The following is a 19,093-nucleotide window of genomic DNA, read 5'->3' on the forward strand; positions in this document are numbered from 1 at the left end:
TTTTTAACATTTTACAAATATTAATATTTATAAATATTAACGTTTAACATTTTACAAATATTAATATTATCTTAACGTTAAAATTATCGTCCACTTTTTAATACTGAATTTGTAATATATATAAATTTGTCATATATACAAATTTGAAAAATAATAAAAATATATATTGTTACAAAGTCAGTTTTTAATGAAAACGTTTTATAAAATTTTTAACATATTGTTAGTATATTTTTTAAACCCAGATTATTAGTTCAATTGTTATATATTGTTAGTATTAACATATTAAATATAAGTAGAGTTTGAAATAATATAAATCAAGAAAAAGCATTAGCTCAGTTGGTTGCACATGGTTCCTCTCTACCTAAGAGTCCCAGGTTCGAATCCTGGGAGTTGCAATATTTTTAGTTGCATTTTGCTTATACAATGTCTAGTCAGCCAAACAAGTAAATCAAATGCCCAGTCAGCAAGATTCTCCCAGCCCAGTCAGCCAAACATGGAATAGGGGGTTCCTGGAAACAGAATCTTGTTTTCTAAGGGGCGAAGGCTAAAAAATTTTTTAATAAGGGGGAAAACCGAATCTCGCTACTTTGGCAGGGGGGTGAATAGTATTTAACCCTATACTTTTTGTTCCAAACTGTAACTCTGATTACAGTTACATATCCAGTTATTTTAGCTAACACAGTTATAAATTGGCCATTCCCTCAAACCTGATTTAAAACCGGCTATTTCTAAATCTGGATTCAAAAAACTTGTTTCTCAGTTTAAAAATCAGTTTGCAAGACCAAATTTTACACACAACCTAGATTTTTACCTTAAAGACCAAAAACTGTAGGAACTCAACAACACCACTTCCTCCATTAATAATCTCAATATTAGCATAACCAGTACAAAAACAATTCCTTTGACACAGATCTCAGCATTACCTAATGAATTCACATTGAGTCTTGAAAACAAGGATTGTTTCCTAATTTGAGAAAGTGTAGAAAATCTCATGCTCGTTCTCAACAAAACTGGATTGAATTGAACCTGTAGTGGGTTGCATATCTAGAACACCACTGAATCTTTTACCATTCCAAGGTCTACTTCTATAAATTCTCCTATCTTAATTCAAAGAAAGATTTCTGGGAAATACAATGGTATTCCATCCTGGAAGATACATCTCCAATTGAAGGGTCTTGATCCTTCCATGAATTTATGTGACTCATGACTAATGAATGACTGTGATAGCAGACAGAAGCATAACAGCCATACAACAGATTGGAAAATAAATGATAGGCGGATATCCAACCAGTTGAAAATGGATAGGTTGGTAACCATATTACTTAATCTTGATATTTTAAAAGAAATCCGAATCTGGTTGTTTGGGCCTCATAATAACCAGATCTTTTGCACAGCCCTACTTCCAATACGCACTTGCAACAAATTTCCAGGTTTCAAGTACACTGTACACTTTCAGTTCCACTTTCCGTTGAGCCATTAAAAGCCGTCCATTGCTACTCCTCATGCTTTTCACATACTTCCAACATTTCTTGAAAGGGTGAAACAATTTTGGTCAACAGAGACAATTCTACAGGTAGGTACATTGAAATAATTATTATGAAATGGTAAAGCAATTTGGGTCAACAGAGACAATACTTGTTATGTTTAGCATAGTTCCTTTTGCAGAGCAATAATTTAAGAATATCATGTAATATAAATTCCATTCTGGGTGGACAACGTTTTAGAATGTCATATTCTGACAACTGTAATGAGAGCTTCAAGAATTTAATATAGATAGAATTTTGCAATGAAATACAGGAGACAAAGGGTGACAATAAACAAGTCATTAAAAAATCTAACATACAAGAATTAGAAACAATAAAAAAAGTCAGCATTTTTCTCAGAAAAAAAAAAAAACAGGCCAACTAACAGGTGTAGCGTAAGTCAGTAGGAAAAACAGATTGCCAAACTAAAACTTATTGAAGATTACATTTGTAAAAGCAGCATGTCCAAAACAATACCTGTGCTGTTCTTCATAATTGAGAAGAGTTTGTTCTGTAATCTGTTGCTTGAACCTTCTTGAGTTGAAACCTTTTTAATCTTTTTTTATATTTGAAACTTGTAGTGAGCATCAAGATTGTAATACCTGCCACGTAAACATTATATTGTGTGTCAACCCAAATAAATATACAAAAAAATGGTTCATTCAATATCTTAAACTCATTTCATCATTAGAAAACAAGGATTTGGTATTGATGAACAAGACACAGATAAATAAGAGGACAAAAGTATTCCTAGAAGACAAATAACAGATATGTAGCCATGTTCTTATTTACAGACACAAGCACAAAGAATAAGCCAAACTATTATCACAGCCATAATACTCCAATTGTATACTAAAACCCACTGCCTTGCCAGTACACTGACTTTACAGTGAATGTATATTGTTCGTTTAGCTGAACCATAGCTTTCCTTCACAACCCTCCCAACAACAATTATATTTCCTATAAGTCTTCATGATGATTCTTTTGACAAACAATGTGAAATATACAATTGCCTAGTGCAAGAATGCTTTGGGATTTGAAGAATTTTTTATTGAACATGATGAGCGAAACAGATTACATTTCAATAACCTTCTGTTTAAACAGACTCACATCTCCCATGCAGACATTAATGGAGAAAAGTAAGAAGGCTATGATGGGGACTTGGGTATTATAGGGTTCCCAAGTCCCACAACAAGTAATATGGGATGCTCAGTAGAGTATTTAAGTTGCTTGTAACTTCCTCTCGATAGCTAGCTCTTAAAGAAAGGTTCTCCAAGTCCTAGGATACTTATGAAGGGGATGACTGGAAAAGGCCGAGTATAGTGTCGTAGAGTGCCAGCCGTCGGGAGGAAGACTCTTAGAGGTCTTGCTATGAGAGTGACTTGGGTATTATGGGGGTGCCCAAGTCCCTCATTGAGTAGTATGTTATGGAATGCTAGGTGGAGTATTTTCCATGTCCTGATGTTTGCTTCTTGGACACCCTTATATTTAATATTTTTCAACTGTTATCGGGTAGAGCAAGGTATCAATCCCATATGCATGCACATGAATCTACTATGCCAATTGCCAAGCATATTTAGCATAAAACTTTAATATTTAAAAAACAAACATGCACAAAATAATTGGAACTCGGAAGCTGAGCATAACAAGTAATATGGGATGCTCAGTAGAGTATTTAAGTTGCTTGTAACTTCCTCTCGATAGCTAGCTCTTAAAGAAAGGTTCTCCAAGTCCTAGGATACTTATGAAGGGGATGACTGGAAAAGGCCGAGTATAGTGTCGTAGAGTGCCAGCCGTCGGGAGGAAAACTCTTAGAGGTCTTGCTATGAGAGTGACTTGGGTATTATGGGGGTGCCCAAGTCCCTCATTGAGTAGTATGCTATGGAATGCTAGGTGGAGTATTTTCCATGTCCTGATGTTTGCTTCTTGGACACCCTTATATTTAATATTTTTCAATTGTTATCGGGTAGAGCAAGGTATCAATCCCATATGCATGCACATGAATCTACTATGCCAATTGCCAAGCATCTTTAGCATAAAACTTTAATATTTAAAAAACAAAGGGTTATTACCATTATTGCCCCCTGCCATATAGGCGACTTTTGGTTTACCCCCCTGTAAAAATTTTTTTTGTAAAACTAACCTTGCCAAATGAAGATTCTGTCATTTTAGACCTCGCCAGCAAATGGCACATGCCATTTGCATATGTGGCATGCTGATTGTGTAATTCTTTTATTTTTTTAATTTTTTAAAATTCAAATATGCTGACATGTAATTATATTTTTTATTTTTTATTATTTTTAATTCCACATCATATTTATTTTTTTAAATTTTTTTTAAAAAAAAAATTTAATTTTTTTTAAAAAAAAAAAATAAAATTATTTTTATTTTTATTTAACATAATATTTTATTTTATTTTTTATTTATTTTAACGTAATATATATATATATATATATATTATTTATTTTAATATTATTCAAATTCAAAACACATAAATATTGAAAAAAATACCTGCGGATTTACCTGAGATACCTGCGGATTTTAAAATACCTGCGGATTTTAAAATACCTGCGGATTTACCTACGGATTTTAAAATATCTGCGGATTTACCTACGGATTTTAAAATACCTGCGGATTTACCTACGGATTTTAAAATACCTGCGGATTTACCTGCGGATTTTAAAATACCTGCGGATTTACCTGCGGATTTTAAAATACCTGCGGATTTACCTACGGATTTTAAAATACCTGCGGATTTACCTGCGGATTTTAAAATACCTGCGGATTTACCTACAGATTTTAAAATACCTGCAGATTTACCTACGGATTTTAAAATACCTGCGGTATTTTAAAATACCTGCGGATTTACCTACGGGTTTTAAAATACCTGCGGATTTACCTACAAATTTTTTTTTAAAAAATAAAATAAAAAATATAAAAAAAAAATATATTTTTAAAAAAAAAAATTATTTAAAAAAAAAATTTTTTTGAAAAAAAAAAAAAAGAAAATCCACGTGGAAATAAAAAAAATCAAAATAAAAAAATATAATTCCACGTCAGCTTAGCTGAAATTAAAAAAAAGAAAAAAGAAAAAAAAATGCCACTAAGCACGCCACATAGGCTTTGGGCGTGTGCCATTTTCCTCCAAGGTCTAAAAAAACAGAATCTTGAAATGGCAAGGTTAGTTTTACAAAAAAAAAATTTACAGGGGGGTAAACCAAAAGTCGCCTATATGGCAGGGGGCAAAAATGGTAATAACCCAAAAACAAACATGCACAAAATAATTGGAACTTGGAAGCTGAGCATATCTAAGAGCACAAAACCCCACCACAAGCTTAATACCACCAAAATACATTAGTTTCATAACAAATATGAGAACACAAAATCCATACTTATGCAAGAAAAACCAGAAAGCATAGAGAGAATCATTCAACCATAATCATTCATGCATTCACAATAATATTAGTTAAGCAAGAAAACCAACAAATTAGAGTGTGTGTGAAAAGACCAGCAGGAAATGACATTAAGGACTTCCTGGAGAGTGAACTTAGACGAGAAAAAGCTTCAGGTGTATGAAAAAGCTTCAGTCAGGATTGGAACTGAGCTTCAAGGAACCAACCAAAAGCATACAAAATCATTCTAATTTCTAGTGCATACCAATCATAAAATACATGAACGAAAGAAGTGAGCAGCACAAAAAATACCTTAATCTTTGACGGAGAATGAAGAGAACATCACGTGAATGAATGAAATCAAGAGACAACGCCGTCAAAGAGCTTAGAGCATGAATGAATCTGAGTTGAGAGCGAAGTCAAATAAATAAAATCAGGAGTATTTGAGAATGCGTGAATGGAGTCACGAGCGACGAGTTGGATTATTAAGGAATTACATCGAGAAATCAAAGAGAATTGGTTTCAAATTAGGGGTTAGGTTTCTTCATCTGTGATTTATGAATCTGAGTTTCAAGTATGAGTCTACGAGAGAAGAGGGGAAACCATGTATTAAGCTGGGTGTCAAGAACTGAATTTTTGGCAGAAAACTGAATAGGCCAGTTTTCTTAAATGGTTTGGTTTTTGTAAAGTGTTCCAGATTGGTTTTTAAATATGGTTCAAGAGAACTGAGATTTCTGAACATGCCTATCTAAATCTTCCTAGAAGTAATCAACTTGAAAAAATGGCTACTACCATACTCAACGCCATAAAAGCAATATAGAGGCCCACGAGACAGAATCCCCAAAACCTGGGCACTCGAAATCGAGACCAAGTGATTACCAAAAGAGACCCCATGAGGCTTAATAGCAGGAACACAAAGGCAATCACTATACCCACATGGAAATTAAGTTCATAGGCTTTAGGATATATATTTGTCGTTTGTATGACCAAAGCAGTTCCAAGACCAACAAGCATGTTAAACATCGGTCCAGCAAAGCATCCTGCCATAGCCATTGCTGGATGACCAGCTTTAGCAACTGCAACATCGGCAACAAGATCCCCCACCGAATTTCCCCATGCTAGCACTGTAAGACCTAGGAATGCCGGTGACAGTTTGAGAAGTGTGCCTAAAGCTTCAAGGCAATTCACCAGCTCTCCAGCTGTGGTAGATATCCAAAACACACTCATAACAAATGCCACAACCACCACAGGCAAATGTTCTGTTTTCGGGGGTTCTTTTTCCAACACAAAATGAAGAAACGCAAGAGAGAAGCTTGTCATGAGCACTACGGACCAGAGAGGGAAAAGAGTATTAGGGAGGAGGAAAACTATGGGATGATTCAGTGGCATGAATGAGTTGCATGCATACAAGAGGGCGAGTGGACAAAGAGCAATATTGGCTGATGCATAAAATCTGCTCCATTGCGATGGTGCTGGTTGAGGGATTGTCAATCTTAAAAGAGTCAAGACAGGAAGCTCCCATGCTTTAGAAATCTGTAAGCATAGTATAGGCTACATCAGGACAATCTCAAGTAAAATAAGTTCAATAATAATATAAAAGAACAGAAAATTTATTCATGTAATGTATAGCATTGCCAGTATTAATTTTTTACACAGGAAACATTGACTACATTTTAAAGAGTTCTAAGAAATATTTTTGAATGAACTAAACAAGGAGTCATCTACAATGCACGGAAATAAACAATTATCGAATCAGAGAAATGATCATAGTAGTATCAATTACATCAGTGGTCCGCCTAATTGGTTTAACTTGTCTTACACATATCAAATAAAAAACTTTGGGGAAAAAGTTACAAGTTTACTTGATTCAATGTCTACCAACAAAAGGATCAACAGGCCAACCTCCCCCACATTTTGTGGGTATTAAAAGAAAAAGGATTACATGTTAATGGATTTAAAAAACCACACATAAGCTTTGACTGTGAATTGTTTCTTTCCAAAATCAAATTCTCTACACTTTTCCTGTCCAAAACTTGAGAAACATATAACATCACAAAAACTCATCATTCGAAAAAATAAGTCACCACTACATCTTATAACTATTAACTGTTTCAGCTCCAAATATAACTGAGCTCCCAGTTTGCTGCATCAAAGATGAAAAGGAAAATGCAAACAGAAATTGTTTTTCCTCCAAAATCTGTCTTTCGAATTTGAATTTTTATCATTTTTAGGAGGTGTGCATCAAACGAATAGCTCCAAGTGCTTGGTTTCAAGGTTAGATCTGGATAACCAGCTGGTTCAGACCAGCATCAGTCTTTTGTTTTTTTTAATACAAAATGTTTTTATACTATTGAAGGAAGCTTTTTTACTTTTATTCTTGTACATCCTACATCCTACGAGTAACCAGTTTAGCAAGTGCCAGCAAGTTAACTAATAAGTACTACATGTTTGGCAAAATATTTTACAAACCTGATTTTGAATTAAATTGGTATTGTAAAACCGAGTTTGAAGTAAAGTGGTTTATGTTTAGATACCTTTAAACTAACACAAAAGCTGATCTAAAACATAGATTAAACTTATCAAACTAACACAAAAGCTGATCTAAAACATAGATTAAACTTATCAAACAACTAACACAAAAGCTGATAAAAAACATAGTGCAAACTTATCAAACTAACACAAAACAACTTTTAATTGATTGGAGTCAAACCAGGGTTTGAAGGTTAAGCAATCAAACAACTACATTTTAGCTAAAATTCCGGTAGACAGACTATCTCAATTCTGACGGGTTTGCAGAACAAAACCAAACACACACTTCTATCATATGTTTGAAAGAGAGAAAAATCAATTTCAACATTCAACACAGTAAATCCAAACGAACTAACAAAGAAGAAAACAGAACCATACAAGACGAAAGTAATAGTAGAGTAATAGTATACCATGCTACGAATGAACTAAATCATGATAATGTATTCAAATCATAAACTATTCCAGCCAAAATAGCATAATCAAATACCAATCAATAACTATGAAATCACATCTATATTCAAAGCCAAATCATCATAAGGTAAATTGAAAGTTTGAAACATACCAAACGAAAAGATCCACTCAATCCAGAAGCGTTGTGTTTCTCTTTTTCTCCTGATCCCGGTAATTTCTCATCGTAACACGACTCAACTTGTCCCTCAAGATCCGCCGAACTCTTCTCCCTCCGATTCACAATCCCTAAATCCATGTAAAACACAAAACCAACAAAGAACAGATAGAACGCCACAAATCCAACCGCTTGCCACAAAAAAATCTCCGCACTAAGATAAACATAAAACAGAAACATCGCAGCAGTCAAGTAAAACAAAACATCTCTAACAAACGGCGCGGGATCAACCGAAAAAGGCGCCGCGTAGATCGCGACGAAGCCGACTACAAGAGCCGATACAAAAGCTCCGGCGGAGAGAATCGCGCCGAAGCCGGTACGATACTGACCGGCGCGAAGAGCGGCGAGAGATGAGAAAACATCGGGCGAGCCGTTACCTAGGGCGAGAAGAGTAACGGCGGCCATGCTAGGGGAGAGATTGAGATGAGAGGCGAGTTTGGTGGTTACGATTGAGAAATGGTGTTGTGCGGTTTGGATGAGGATGTAGAAGTGGAGGACGAGGAGGAGGGAGAGGGAGGTGATAGAGAGGAGGGGGGTTTGGGGGAAGATGCAGTGGTAGTTGAGGATTGCGTTGGGTTGAGGGTTGCAAGATGTGAGAGTGGTGGTGAGGAGGGATCTACGTGTGGTGGAGAGGGATTGAGAGGGAGGGGAGTTTGTTGTGAGGAAGAAGAAGATGAGAATGAGAGTGAGGAGGAGGGAGAGTGTGAAGGTTTTTTTTGAAGGCATTGTGATGATGATATGGTGTTTGATCTATTGTCTCACTGAGTTTGTAACTAACTAGTAGGAATAGTAGTGGGAAGTTGCAGAGGGGATCCCGGAAGAGGACTGTGATGTGCCTCGTTTCCTTTTCGCGTTTTTTTCTTCATCATTGACAAATCGCTGCGTTTGTGTCTGGCTTGTCGGTGACTTTTTATTTTATTTTGGTAGATTTATATATAAAGCTTCGGTGACTTTCAAATAACATCTTAATTAAAAATTAAAATTTTGAAATTCATTCCTTATTTTATAGAGTGTGAATCTCAAATCATTACTTATAAGTCTTTCAAATTATACAAATTGGTTTCTATATGTTACAAGAAAAAAATAGGCATTAGTCTCTATCTACCATATAAAAAAATTTGTAGTTCTGGAAAACTCTTTCTTATCCTTTTCCTTTTGATTGCCACATAATCCAAATTTCCACTTTTTGTGTCTTTTTCTACCTTCCTCATAAATATACAACTACTACTTACTATGAAATTACACTAATTTACTCACAATTTGTACTACTAACCAATACTGTTTAAACGATGACTTACCTTTCCATCACATCTGAACCGATTTTTCAAACCTCTTTCCCATATCACGGTTTCCCACGCGGGCTCTGCTCCTCCTTTCTTATGCATGTCGTTTACACTTTCTCATACCTACTTTTAATATCACATAACAACAGTCTTTCTGATATCATCTCTCTCATCTCTTTCCTCACCGTTTTCAGCTTCTTTCGTCTTTCTCACGCTGCGACCGACATGGCAAGACCATATGACAACATTGTCGACATAAGTGACCAGAAAGAACTGTGGAAGATAGCTGTGAAGGTCCATAATAAGTGGAAAGTAACGACGGCAAACAAAGAGCATTTTCAGATGGTGGTCGTTGACAAAGGGGTTAGTTGCTTATATATCGTTTTATGTTCATATGGTTTTGTTATGGTTACTTTGTGGTTTTCATGTTCATATCCTCACTCTTCCTTTGCTTTATCTGTCTTCTTACGACCTCCTCACTCTTCGTCTAACTCATTTTCATTTTGTTTTTAGGGTTTCCTATTCCCCTCTTTTTGCAGCTTCTTCCTGACGAAGATTGTTCGATATGGCCCGACCCTTTGAGCTTATCAAGGACATCAATGAAACCAAAGAACTATGGAAGATTGTTGTGAAAGTACATCACAGATGGAAGGTTTCTTCCGCTGCAAAGGAGCATTTTGAATTTATTGTTATAGACAAGGAAGTATGTTTCATGTTAGGGTTTAATTCGATTTTGGGTTTTGTATTCATGTTTTGATGTTAATGTTGTTGTTTTCAAGTTTCACATTAGGGTTATAATTCGATTTTTGGTTTTGTATGATTTCTGTTTCATGTTTTGAAGTTAATGTTGTTGGTTTCATTTTTTAACTTATATCATTTCTGATGAATGTTTTGAAGTTTATGTTGTTGTTTTCGTTGACATACCTTTAATACCATGAATGGTCAAGATCATATTGTGAATCTTTATGGTGATTTGTATTTGGTTAGTATTTGATGTTTTACTCGGTGGGATGTTATTTGCACAGGGTGATGATATCCATGTTATTGTTCCAGAGAAACAAAAGTCTATGGGAGGGAGAATGCTTTGTGTTTGACAAATGAGTTTTGGTTGAGCATAGTTTGGCACAAGGGAATTTCAACCTCTGTTACGGATTCTTGGTATTATTTTTTCACTCTTAACCACATGTTTTAAACTAAGTTACTAGGTGTTTGATGATCAGTCATACATATAAGCGAGGTATTCTAGACGGTGTAGATTCAATGTCTGGTTATGATGCCTTTAGGATTGAGATTTATGCGTTATCAAGTTAGGATTGGAGATTTGATATATGGTTCGTTATTATTATTGCAGAAATACTGGCTTCATACATGGAGAGTTCCAACTGCAAACGGTAATGAGTCATATTGTAGTTCTTGGAGGTTTATGGATTTCTCAAGAGCCATTATAATGGATCTTCCAAAGGTAGCAGTTCGGCATCCGGTTCTGCATAAAGTACTATTCATTTCGATTTTCGAACTGATATGGATTCAGTCTTTTTACTGGTGCAGGTCCGGTTTGAATATGGATTTGGACGCATAATCTTGGTTTGGACTATCTATGTTTTTCGGTGTAGATTCAATGACAGGCAGCAACGCAGGGCTGAAGTTGGCTTCGAATGGTTTAACGTAATGTGTATTGTAACACCCCATATTTTATGTTTATTAATTTAATTGGAGTTTAAATTAATTTTTTGGATTATTGATATTTTAAATTGGACTTAAGTTGAAAATTGTGTAAAATAAGCTATCGGACCATGGGTTGTGCTTAGTGAAAGAGGGGTGCTAAATGGTTAGGTCTTTTACTAAGTTATAGTTTATTCTATTTTATTTTCATAAAACAAGAAATTAGGAAATAGAGGAGAAAAAGAGAAAGAAAATAAGAGAAGTAGACATGTGAAAGAGGAACAGAAGAGGAAGATGACCAATCAAGAATCTTTGGCTAAGGTAAGTGGGGATTCTTCCTGTTAGCATCTCTTATCGTGTTATAGATAATAGGGTTGATTAGATGTATTATTTATGGCAATTGGATCATATGTTAGATTGGGTTTAGGATGATTTTGAGGAGAATTATATAATTGATGTTACCCATGTTGAATCTTATGCATAATTGTATTTTGATTGATGTTATGGTTTGAATATAGTGTTTATCGATGTGTTGTTGTTTATCCATGAAAACTAATATGAGAATATGGGTTTTCTAAATAATTGAATGGAAAGTTAGGTTTTTATGTGTAAAACTGATATAGGATAGTAGATTGATGAAGTTGGATGAATCCTATAAGTTAAGGTGTGTAAAAACACTGTGAAATCTGGTTTTTGGGGTTACAGTTACGAAGTAACTGGTTACTGGGGTTTGGGTAACCGGTTACCATTGATTTGAAAGGTAATTGTTGCTGTCTGGAAGGCAGTAACCGGTTAATGAAATGACAGTAACCGATTACCCCTATTAAAAACAAAACTCTGGGTTACGTGGTATGCAGTATCCGGTTATTGGGTTTTGGGTAACCGTTTACCACTGTTTGTTTTTGAAAAATAAAATATTTTATAAAAGCCATAACTTTCAAACCTTATGTCCGTTTTTAGTGTCGTTTCGAGCATGATGAACCTTATGAAATAACCTATGTGCTTAGATGATGAAATGAGGTGTAACTTTGGTTATTTTAGATCATGATTTATTTTCTTGTTGAATGATGTATTGTGTATATATATATGATGAGATATGACAATACATGCTATGTTTAAAGCATGAGTTGTGTGATGATTTGTTTGATTGTATGATGAAGCTTATGAGACATTCTATGCGAGGATATGAGTATGATGTGAATATTTTGTTAGTTTGATGGATGATGTATTGTTGACATATATGATGAAATGTGACAATATAATATGTGTTTGAAAACATGATTATGTGATGATTGTTGAGAATTGTATAATGAAGATTAATTTGTTTTGGAAGATGTGAATACATGTATGTTCTTTATGGATGATGATGATGAGGATTGATGCGGATACATGTATGTTCTTAATGATGATGATGATGATATGATTGTATTTTAATGATGCTAATGTATATAAACATGCTTTGATGATGATGATGATGGTTTGAGTATTGGATGATGTTACTCATAGACTTGACGATGGTATAAGTATGTTTCATATATGTTTGCATCCATTCATAATCATATGTTAAGGGCTGAATCCAGATGATGTTGTGGATTCAGTGAAGGGCATAATTCCCATTGTGTGGAATTTGTGCTGACAGGGCCGTATCTTGACGATGTTGGATCGGTCGGTGGGTTATTCCTATTGATGATGTTTGATCAGTGCATTTTGATGCACATTCTTCTATGTTTTCAATTATGCATTTCCATAGTTTATTTTGTTTATTTTTCTATTTTATTATGTTTTTATATTTGAGTTTATTTTTATTGTTATTTGATTTTCGTATTTAATTTTCAGCTTTAGCAGTCTGCGCGGAAACGATTATAACTGGAGTTCCAGGAGTCCGATTGAGGCGTTCTAATAATCGACGGAAAGCTAAGAGAAAGAGCTACAATTATTATGTTTGAGTCGAAGTCAGAATCGGACTGTAGCAGGGCCAGAAAATTCGTTGAAGTTGCAGCACTAGTTTTAGTTAAGTTTCGAGTCAATTAGTTTTGGGTCTGGGTCGTATGTTTGACCCAGCTGGATTGTAAAACGGGTTGTGCTATTTTCCCTTAGGGTAGCATCCGCGTTACTATTCACTCTTGACTGTTCATCCGAAACACTATTCACGATTTGGAAGTTTTGTACGAACTCATGGAGAACTAATCAATTTTGAGTCGATCTACTGTAATTCAGGTTCCAATACTTGAGATTATTATAATGTTAATTCTAGTTTAATTCCTTTCGATGATATTTTGTGTTCTTGTTTGCTTAATTCAATTACATGAAATTTATTGATTAAATTTGGTTGATTGTATGATCCTAACCTAGACACGAATCGTTTGCTTAATTCGTTTTTGTGCCTGATCAATCATGTTTGCTTAATCCATGAAAATTATCCCGTTTGCTTAATTCGGACAATAGGATCATGCATCTCACGAACCTCACCGCGCTTGTCATTGAGTTTGTATCCAAATAGGAATACACAATCCGCTTAGGGAATTAAAATTATGATAATCGATGATAGTAGGAACTGATTCAGTAGATCGGCTTATTTCCATAATCACTTTTGATAATCATTTTTTCGACCAAACGAACCCCCCCCAATTTCGATTTCGGTTAGTAAAACCCAAGAGTCCTTGAGAGACGATACACGAGTTACCGTCACCGTCGTTACTACAGTTTTGCAAATTAACTCGTTTTTGACCCGTGCGCGACAGCGGATCAAATTGGCGCCGTTGCCGGGGATTCTTGTTGTTATTAATCGATATTAGAGTCATAGGTATAATGTTATTTCTAGGATTTTTCTTGTTTTTTTTGTGGTGTGTTTGTTGATTTTCAGGGTTGCAATACCGGTTGCAGTATAGTGATAAGTTTTCCATCCTATCAGGTAGGGGTGGGAATTATAGGCCAGGCCGGCCTACATGGGCCTATTGCCTAGCCTACTTAAGGCCAGGCCAGGCCTATTTGATAAAAAGGCCAGGCTTGGGCTTTTTTAAAAGCCTATTTGATAAAATAGGCCAGGCCTAGGCTATTAAAAAAGCCTATAAAGCCTTGTAGGCCGGCCTATATTTTTATATTTATTAAAATTAGTCTAAATAGGTTGGCCTATATATGCATATATATTAGAAAAAGTATTAAATAGATTAGTCTATATATACATATATATTAGAAAAAAATGCTAAATAGGTCGGTCTAAATGTTCATATATATATATATATATATATATATATATATATATATATATATATATATATATATATATATATATATATATATATATATATATATATATATATATAAAACCTATAAGGCTTCTTAAGTAATATGAATAAATTGAAAACATTAATAAGAAAGAGGCTTTTAGGCCAGGCCAGACTTTTAAAAAGGCCAGGCCAGGCTGAAAAAACGAGCCTATAGTAGGCCATAGGCCAGGCTCAGGCCTTGTAAGTTTATCGTAGGCCAGACCCAGGCCTTATAAAGCCTAGCCTAGCCTAGCCTATTCCCACCCCTACTATCAGGTAAGTTTGGAAGCTACTATCTCGATTTGCTCCGAAATTTTTCCTGAATATCAGAAAAAAATTGGCAAACAGTACTCCTTTAGAATAGAATTCTAAAGGAATTTGGCCCCCAAAATCGCAAATTCGTTATTTTTCTATTTTTTACGATTTATTTTCTGTTTTTATAGTTTCAGAAAATTCCAAAAAAATTCTCAAAATTCGTATTTGCCTTAAGTAGTTTAAATTTTGTATTTTTATATTTTTATAAATTTATTTTAATCGTTTTCCTTCTTTCCATTTCTTTCTGCCTGTATGAGACATAATTGGTATATCTGTGTTTGTTGAAACCATGGCTGAACAAAGAACTTTGACGCAGTTGGCTATCCCTAATGTGAACTATAATGGTTTATGTACTGATTATCCTGTAGTCGATGCACCTTTTGAATTGGAATATGGTTTAACACATTTGTTGCCTAGGTTTAATGGTTTTGTAGGTGAGGATCCGCATAAGCATCTGAATGAATTTCAGGTTGTGTGCTCTGCACCTTTCGAACCTTCACTAGAGGATATTGTCAAAGAAATGGCTGCAAATAATCTTCAGTATCAACAACAAATTGATTCTACTCTTCAGACTTTGCAAACACAAATTGGACAACTTGCCACTTTATTGAATGTCATGCAGCAAGCTCAAGGATCAAACCAACAACCCTTGGAAGAGCATTCTGTTTTTCAAATAGAGTTGCTTTCTGAAACTGTTGATGATACTTGTACTGATTTGCTTGCATATGATTTTCCATCACTGTCTGATTTTAATGATGTTTACTTATGTTCTGATTGTACTGACACTAACATTTGTGTTGTATGTGCTGAGATTGATGCTGTCTTGCAGGATAACATATCTACTAGAGGTGAAGTTGTTATCGATGAAGTTGTTCATGCAACTGATACTCTTGACATCTCGGCTGCCCGAAACAAACCATCCATTGAACAACCACCTTTCCGAGAGCTGAAACCAATTCCTGAAAATCTTAAATATGCTTATTTAGAGATGAATGAAAAACTTCCAGTTATAATTTCTTCTAAACTTTATTTTGATCAAGAAAGTAAGTTTTTGCAGGTTTTGAAGAAGCATAAGAAAGGAATTGGATGGACCTTGGATGACATTTATGATATTAGTTCGTCCATGTGTGTGCATAGGATCTCACTTGAAGATGTAGCAAAAGTAGTGAGGCAGCCCCATAACCTTTGGTTCCTTGATGTCGTGAAAGATGAGAGCACCTTCACGTGCCCATTTGACACTTTTACTTTTAGAAGAACATTCTTTGATCCTGGAATAAAAGGCGAAGGAGCTAAACCACTTTTTAAGGACGATGAGCATTACCCAAAGCTACTCCATGAGAGCCCCACTTTGGAAGAAGAAAATGTAGAAGATATCTCTTTGAGAAAGGATGCTTACGTGATCACCTATCCTTAGACATGGCAATAAAACCCAGACCCACGGGTACCCACCCGAACCTGCCCCGAAGTTGACGGGGAAAACCCGCTTTGACTGGGTTTGGGTTCGGGTTTGGGTTTTCCCCGATTAGAAAACATGGGGATGGGTCGGGTAATGGGGACACTAGTACCCACCCCGAACCCGTCCCCGAACCCGCCCCGTTTATTTCAATATGTACATTATTATTTATATTTCATAATTTATATTATTAAATATGTGGCTAATGTTTTAATAATTTGATTTGTATTTATTATTTTAAATATTTGAAATATATGTATAAATTTTTTTTGAGATTGTTTTATTTTGTTATTTATAATGTAATTTGATTTTTGAAAAAGTAAATATTTTTATTAAAAAAATTGATTTTACGAAATACATGGTAGCGGGGCGGGGATACCCGAACCCGTTAAGGACGGGTTTGGGTTTTAATTCCCCATCCTCGTTTGGGTTTGGGGCGGGTAACGGGGATTGATTGGGGATTCGGGTTTGGGTTTGGGGGAGGTAAAAACCGTCCCCGACCCGCCCCGTTGCCATGCCTACCTATCCTCCTTGACTACTCGGGTGTGTTCTTTCCTCTCTCTTCTCTCTTTTATTTTATGTTTGTTTCTTTCATTGAGGACAATGCATGTTTTAAGTGTGGGGGAGGGAATCATTTATTATTCTTTGTTTTTTTCTTTGTTTTTGTTCTTTGTTTTGTTTTGTTTTTAGTTATTATATTAAAAAAAAATGCATCTTTTTGAAAGTTCTAGGCTATAGACTAATTTGAGATTAGTTTGCGGAGACTTGGAAAAAATTCACAAGATCGTTATCGTTTTAACACCGTAAGTCTCCTGCATGTGGAAATTGATTTGAATACTAATTATGTTTTAGCCTTAAACTTTCATTCTCTGACAGCTCTTGAGTAGTTTATTTCAGCAGTCGGCACCATCTCACACGTGCTCTACGTAAGGAAGCCGATGAAAATAAGTGAGTGATCCAAGGCTCTTTTGAAAAGAAAAAAAATAGGGAATGCACCTTCTAAGTTTGGTGACCCTCACCCGGTCACTTAACCCAACGGTTGTAGAACCTACACAAAAAAAAAAGATTTCAAGTCCCATTGTTAGTTGGTTCAGAGGTTTCTGGTGCTGAACTTGGTAGGGAGGATTACGGTCCGATCCCCCGCAACTACAATGGGGAATAAAAAGGGTATACCACTTAGGTACCAGAACCCCATGCAAAAAAGATCAGAGTCACTAACCGGTAGCCTTACTATGAGTGTGTGGAGATAACGAGCTTAATGTGATTGCGCCAGAATGAAAAAGAGTAAAAAGGATGATGAGTAAGTTAGGCTTTGGCATAATAACATGATTCGAAGCGGTTTGTATGTTCAGGAGGCTTATGACCGTACAATTGGGGAATTGTGTTCCTACGATATCCTTAGTGTGCAAGATTAGTACCTATTGATGCATCCTTAACCGAAGAAGAGTTTGTAGCCTAGAATGAGTAAATGATGTTGTGTGTTTCTTGAGTTTTAATTTTGCTCGGAGTGCAAAAGTTCAAGTGTGGGGGAATTTGATCAGTGCATTTTGATGCACATTCTTCTATGTTTTTAATTATGCATTTCCATAGTTTATTTTGTTTATTTTTCTATTTTATTATGTTTTTATATTTGAGTTTATTTTTATTGTTATTTGATTTTCGTATTTAATTTTCAGCTTTAGCAGTCTGCGCGGAAACGATTATAACTGGAGTTCCAGGAGTCCGATTGAGGCGTTCTAATAATCGACGGAAAGCTAAGAGAAAGAGCTACAATTCTTATGTTTGAGTCGAAGTCAGAATCGGACTGTAGCAGGGCCAGAAAATTCGTTGAAGTTGCAGCACTAGTTTTAGTTAAGTTTCGAGTCAATTAGTTTTGGGTCTGGGTCGTATGTTTGACCCAGCTGGATTGTAAAACGGGTTGTGCTATTTTCCCTTAGGGTAGCAGCCGCGTTACTATTCACTCTTGACTGTTCATCCGAAACACTATCCACGATTTGGAAGTTTTGTACGAACTCATGGAGAACTAATCGCTTTTGAGTCGATCTACTGTAATTCAGGTTCCAATACTTGAGATTATTATAATGTTAATTCTAGTTTAATTCCTTTCGATGATATTTTGTGTTCTTGTTTGCTTAATTCAATTACATGAAATTTATTGATTAAATTTGGTTGATTGTATGATCCTAACCTAGACACGAATCGTTTGCTTAATTCGTTTTTGTGCCTGATCAATCATGTTTGCTTAATCCATGAAAATTATCCCGTTTGCTTAATTCGGACAATAGGATCATGCATCTCACGAACCTCACCGCGCTTGTCATTGAGTTCGTATCCAAATAGGAATACACAATCCGCTTAGGGAATTAAAATTATGATAATCGATGATAGTAGGAACTGATTCAGTAGATCGGCTTATTTCCATAATCACTTTTGATAATCATTTTTTCGACCAAACCAACCCCCCCCAATTTCGATTTCGGTTAGTAAAACCCAAGAGTCCTTGGGAGACGATACACGAGTTACCGTTACCGTCGTTACTACAGTTTTGCAAATTAACTCGTTTTTGACCCGTGCGCGACAGCGGATCAATGATGTTGGTACCACATGCATAGTGTCAGTTGCATTCATATGCATGATTTTTATAACATGATTGGATGCTTTTCCAGTGTTGTGATTTTGGTGATGTGTTGGTTGTTGTGATGATGAAACTTGTCTGAATATCTGAATATGATGAAATTGAGTGAATAATATTTGGTAATCGTGAATGAGACTCACCCTTACATGTTGTCATTTTCAGATTGAAGATAGCGACCTATGAAGCACGGACACCCCTAAATCGACCCCGACACTGACACGGCGACACCGTTAATAATTTGAAAAAATGAATAAATTAAATGTAATTGCAAGTGTCGGTGCAGGTGTCCGTCATCGACACAGACACGGACACGCCTGGTTTCAGAGGTGTCGGTGCTTCATAGATAGCGACTCTCGACTTGGTGAGGATTAGCTCATGAGTCAGTGTGTTAGTTTAGCGTCAAGTGTCAT

General features: G+C 35.5%; 1 protein-coding gene across 2 annotated transcripts; it reads right to left on the minus strand.

Moving 5' to 3' along the window:
- Positions 1–832: 832 nt before the first annotated feature.
- Positions 833–8,987, minus strand: LOC131610613 (cation/calcium exchanger 5). Of its 2 annotated transcripts, none has more exons than XM_058882603.1 (4): positions 8,007–8,987; positions 5,228–6,448; positions 2,001–2,125; positions 833–1,528 (listed from the first exon to the last, which is right to left on the minus strand). In XM_058882603.1, exons 1-2 carry the CDS (start codon positions 8,793–8,795, stop codon positions 5,684–5,686), a joined length of 1,554 nt encoding a protein of 517 aa, XP_058738586.1. In that variant the 5' UTR covers positions 8,796–8,987; the 3' UTR covers positions 833–1,528; positions 2,001–2,125; positions 5,228–5,683. The 2 variants fall into 2 exon arrangements, with proteins under 2 accessions (XP_058738586.1, XP_058738585.1); XM_058882602.1 differs by having other exon boundaries at positions 833–1,567.
- Positions 8,988–19,093: the final 10,106 nt, after the last annotated feature.

This window comes from Vicia villosa, linkage group LG6 (assembly GCF_029867415.1).
Source record: "Vicia villosa cultivar HV-30 ecotype Madison, WI linkage group LG6, Vvil1.0, whole genome shotgun sequence".
In the NCBI taxonomy this organism is placed as follows: Eukaryota; Viridiplantae; Streptophyta; class Magnoliopsida; order Fabales; family Fabaceae; genus Vicia; species Vicia villosa.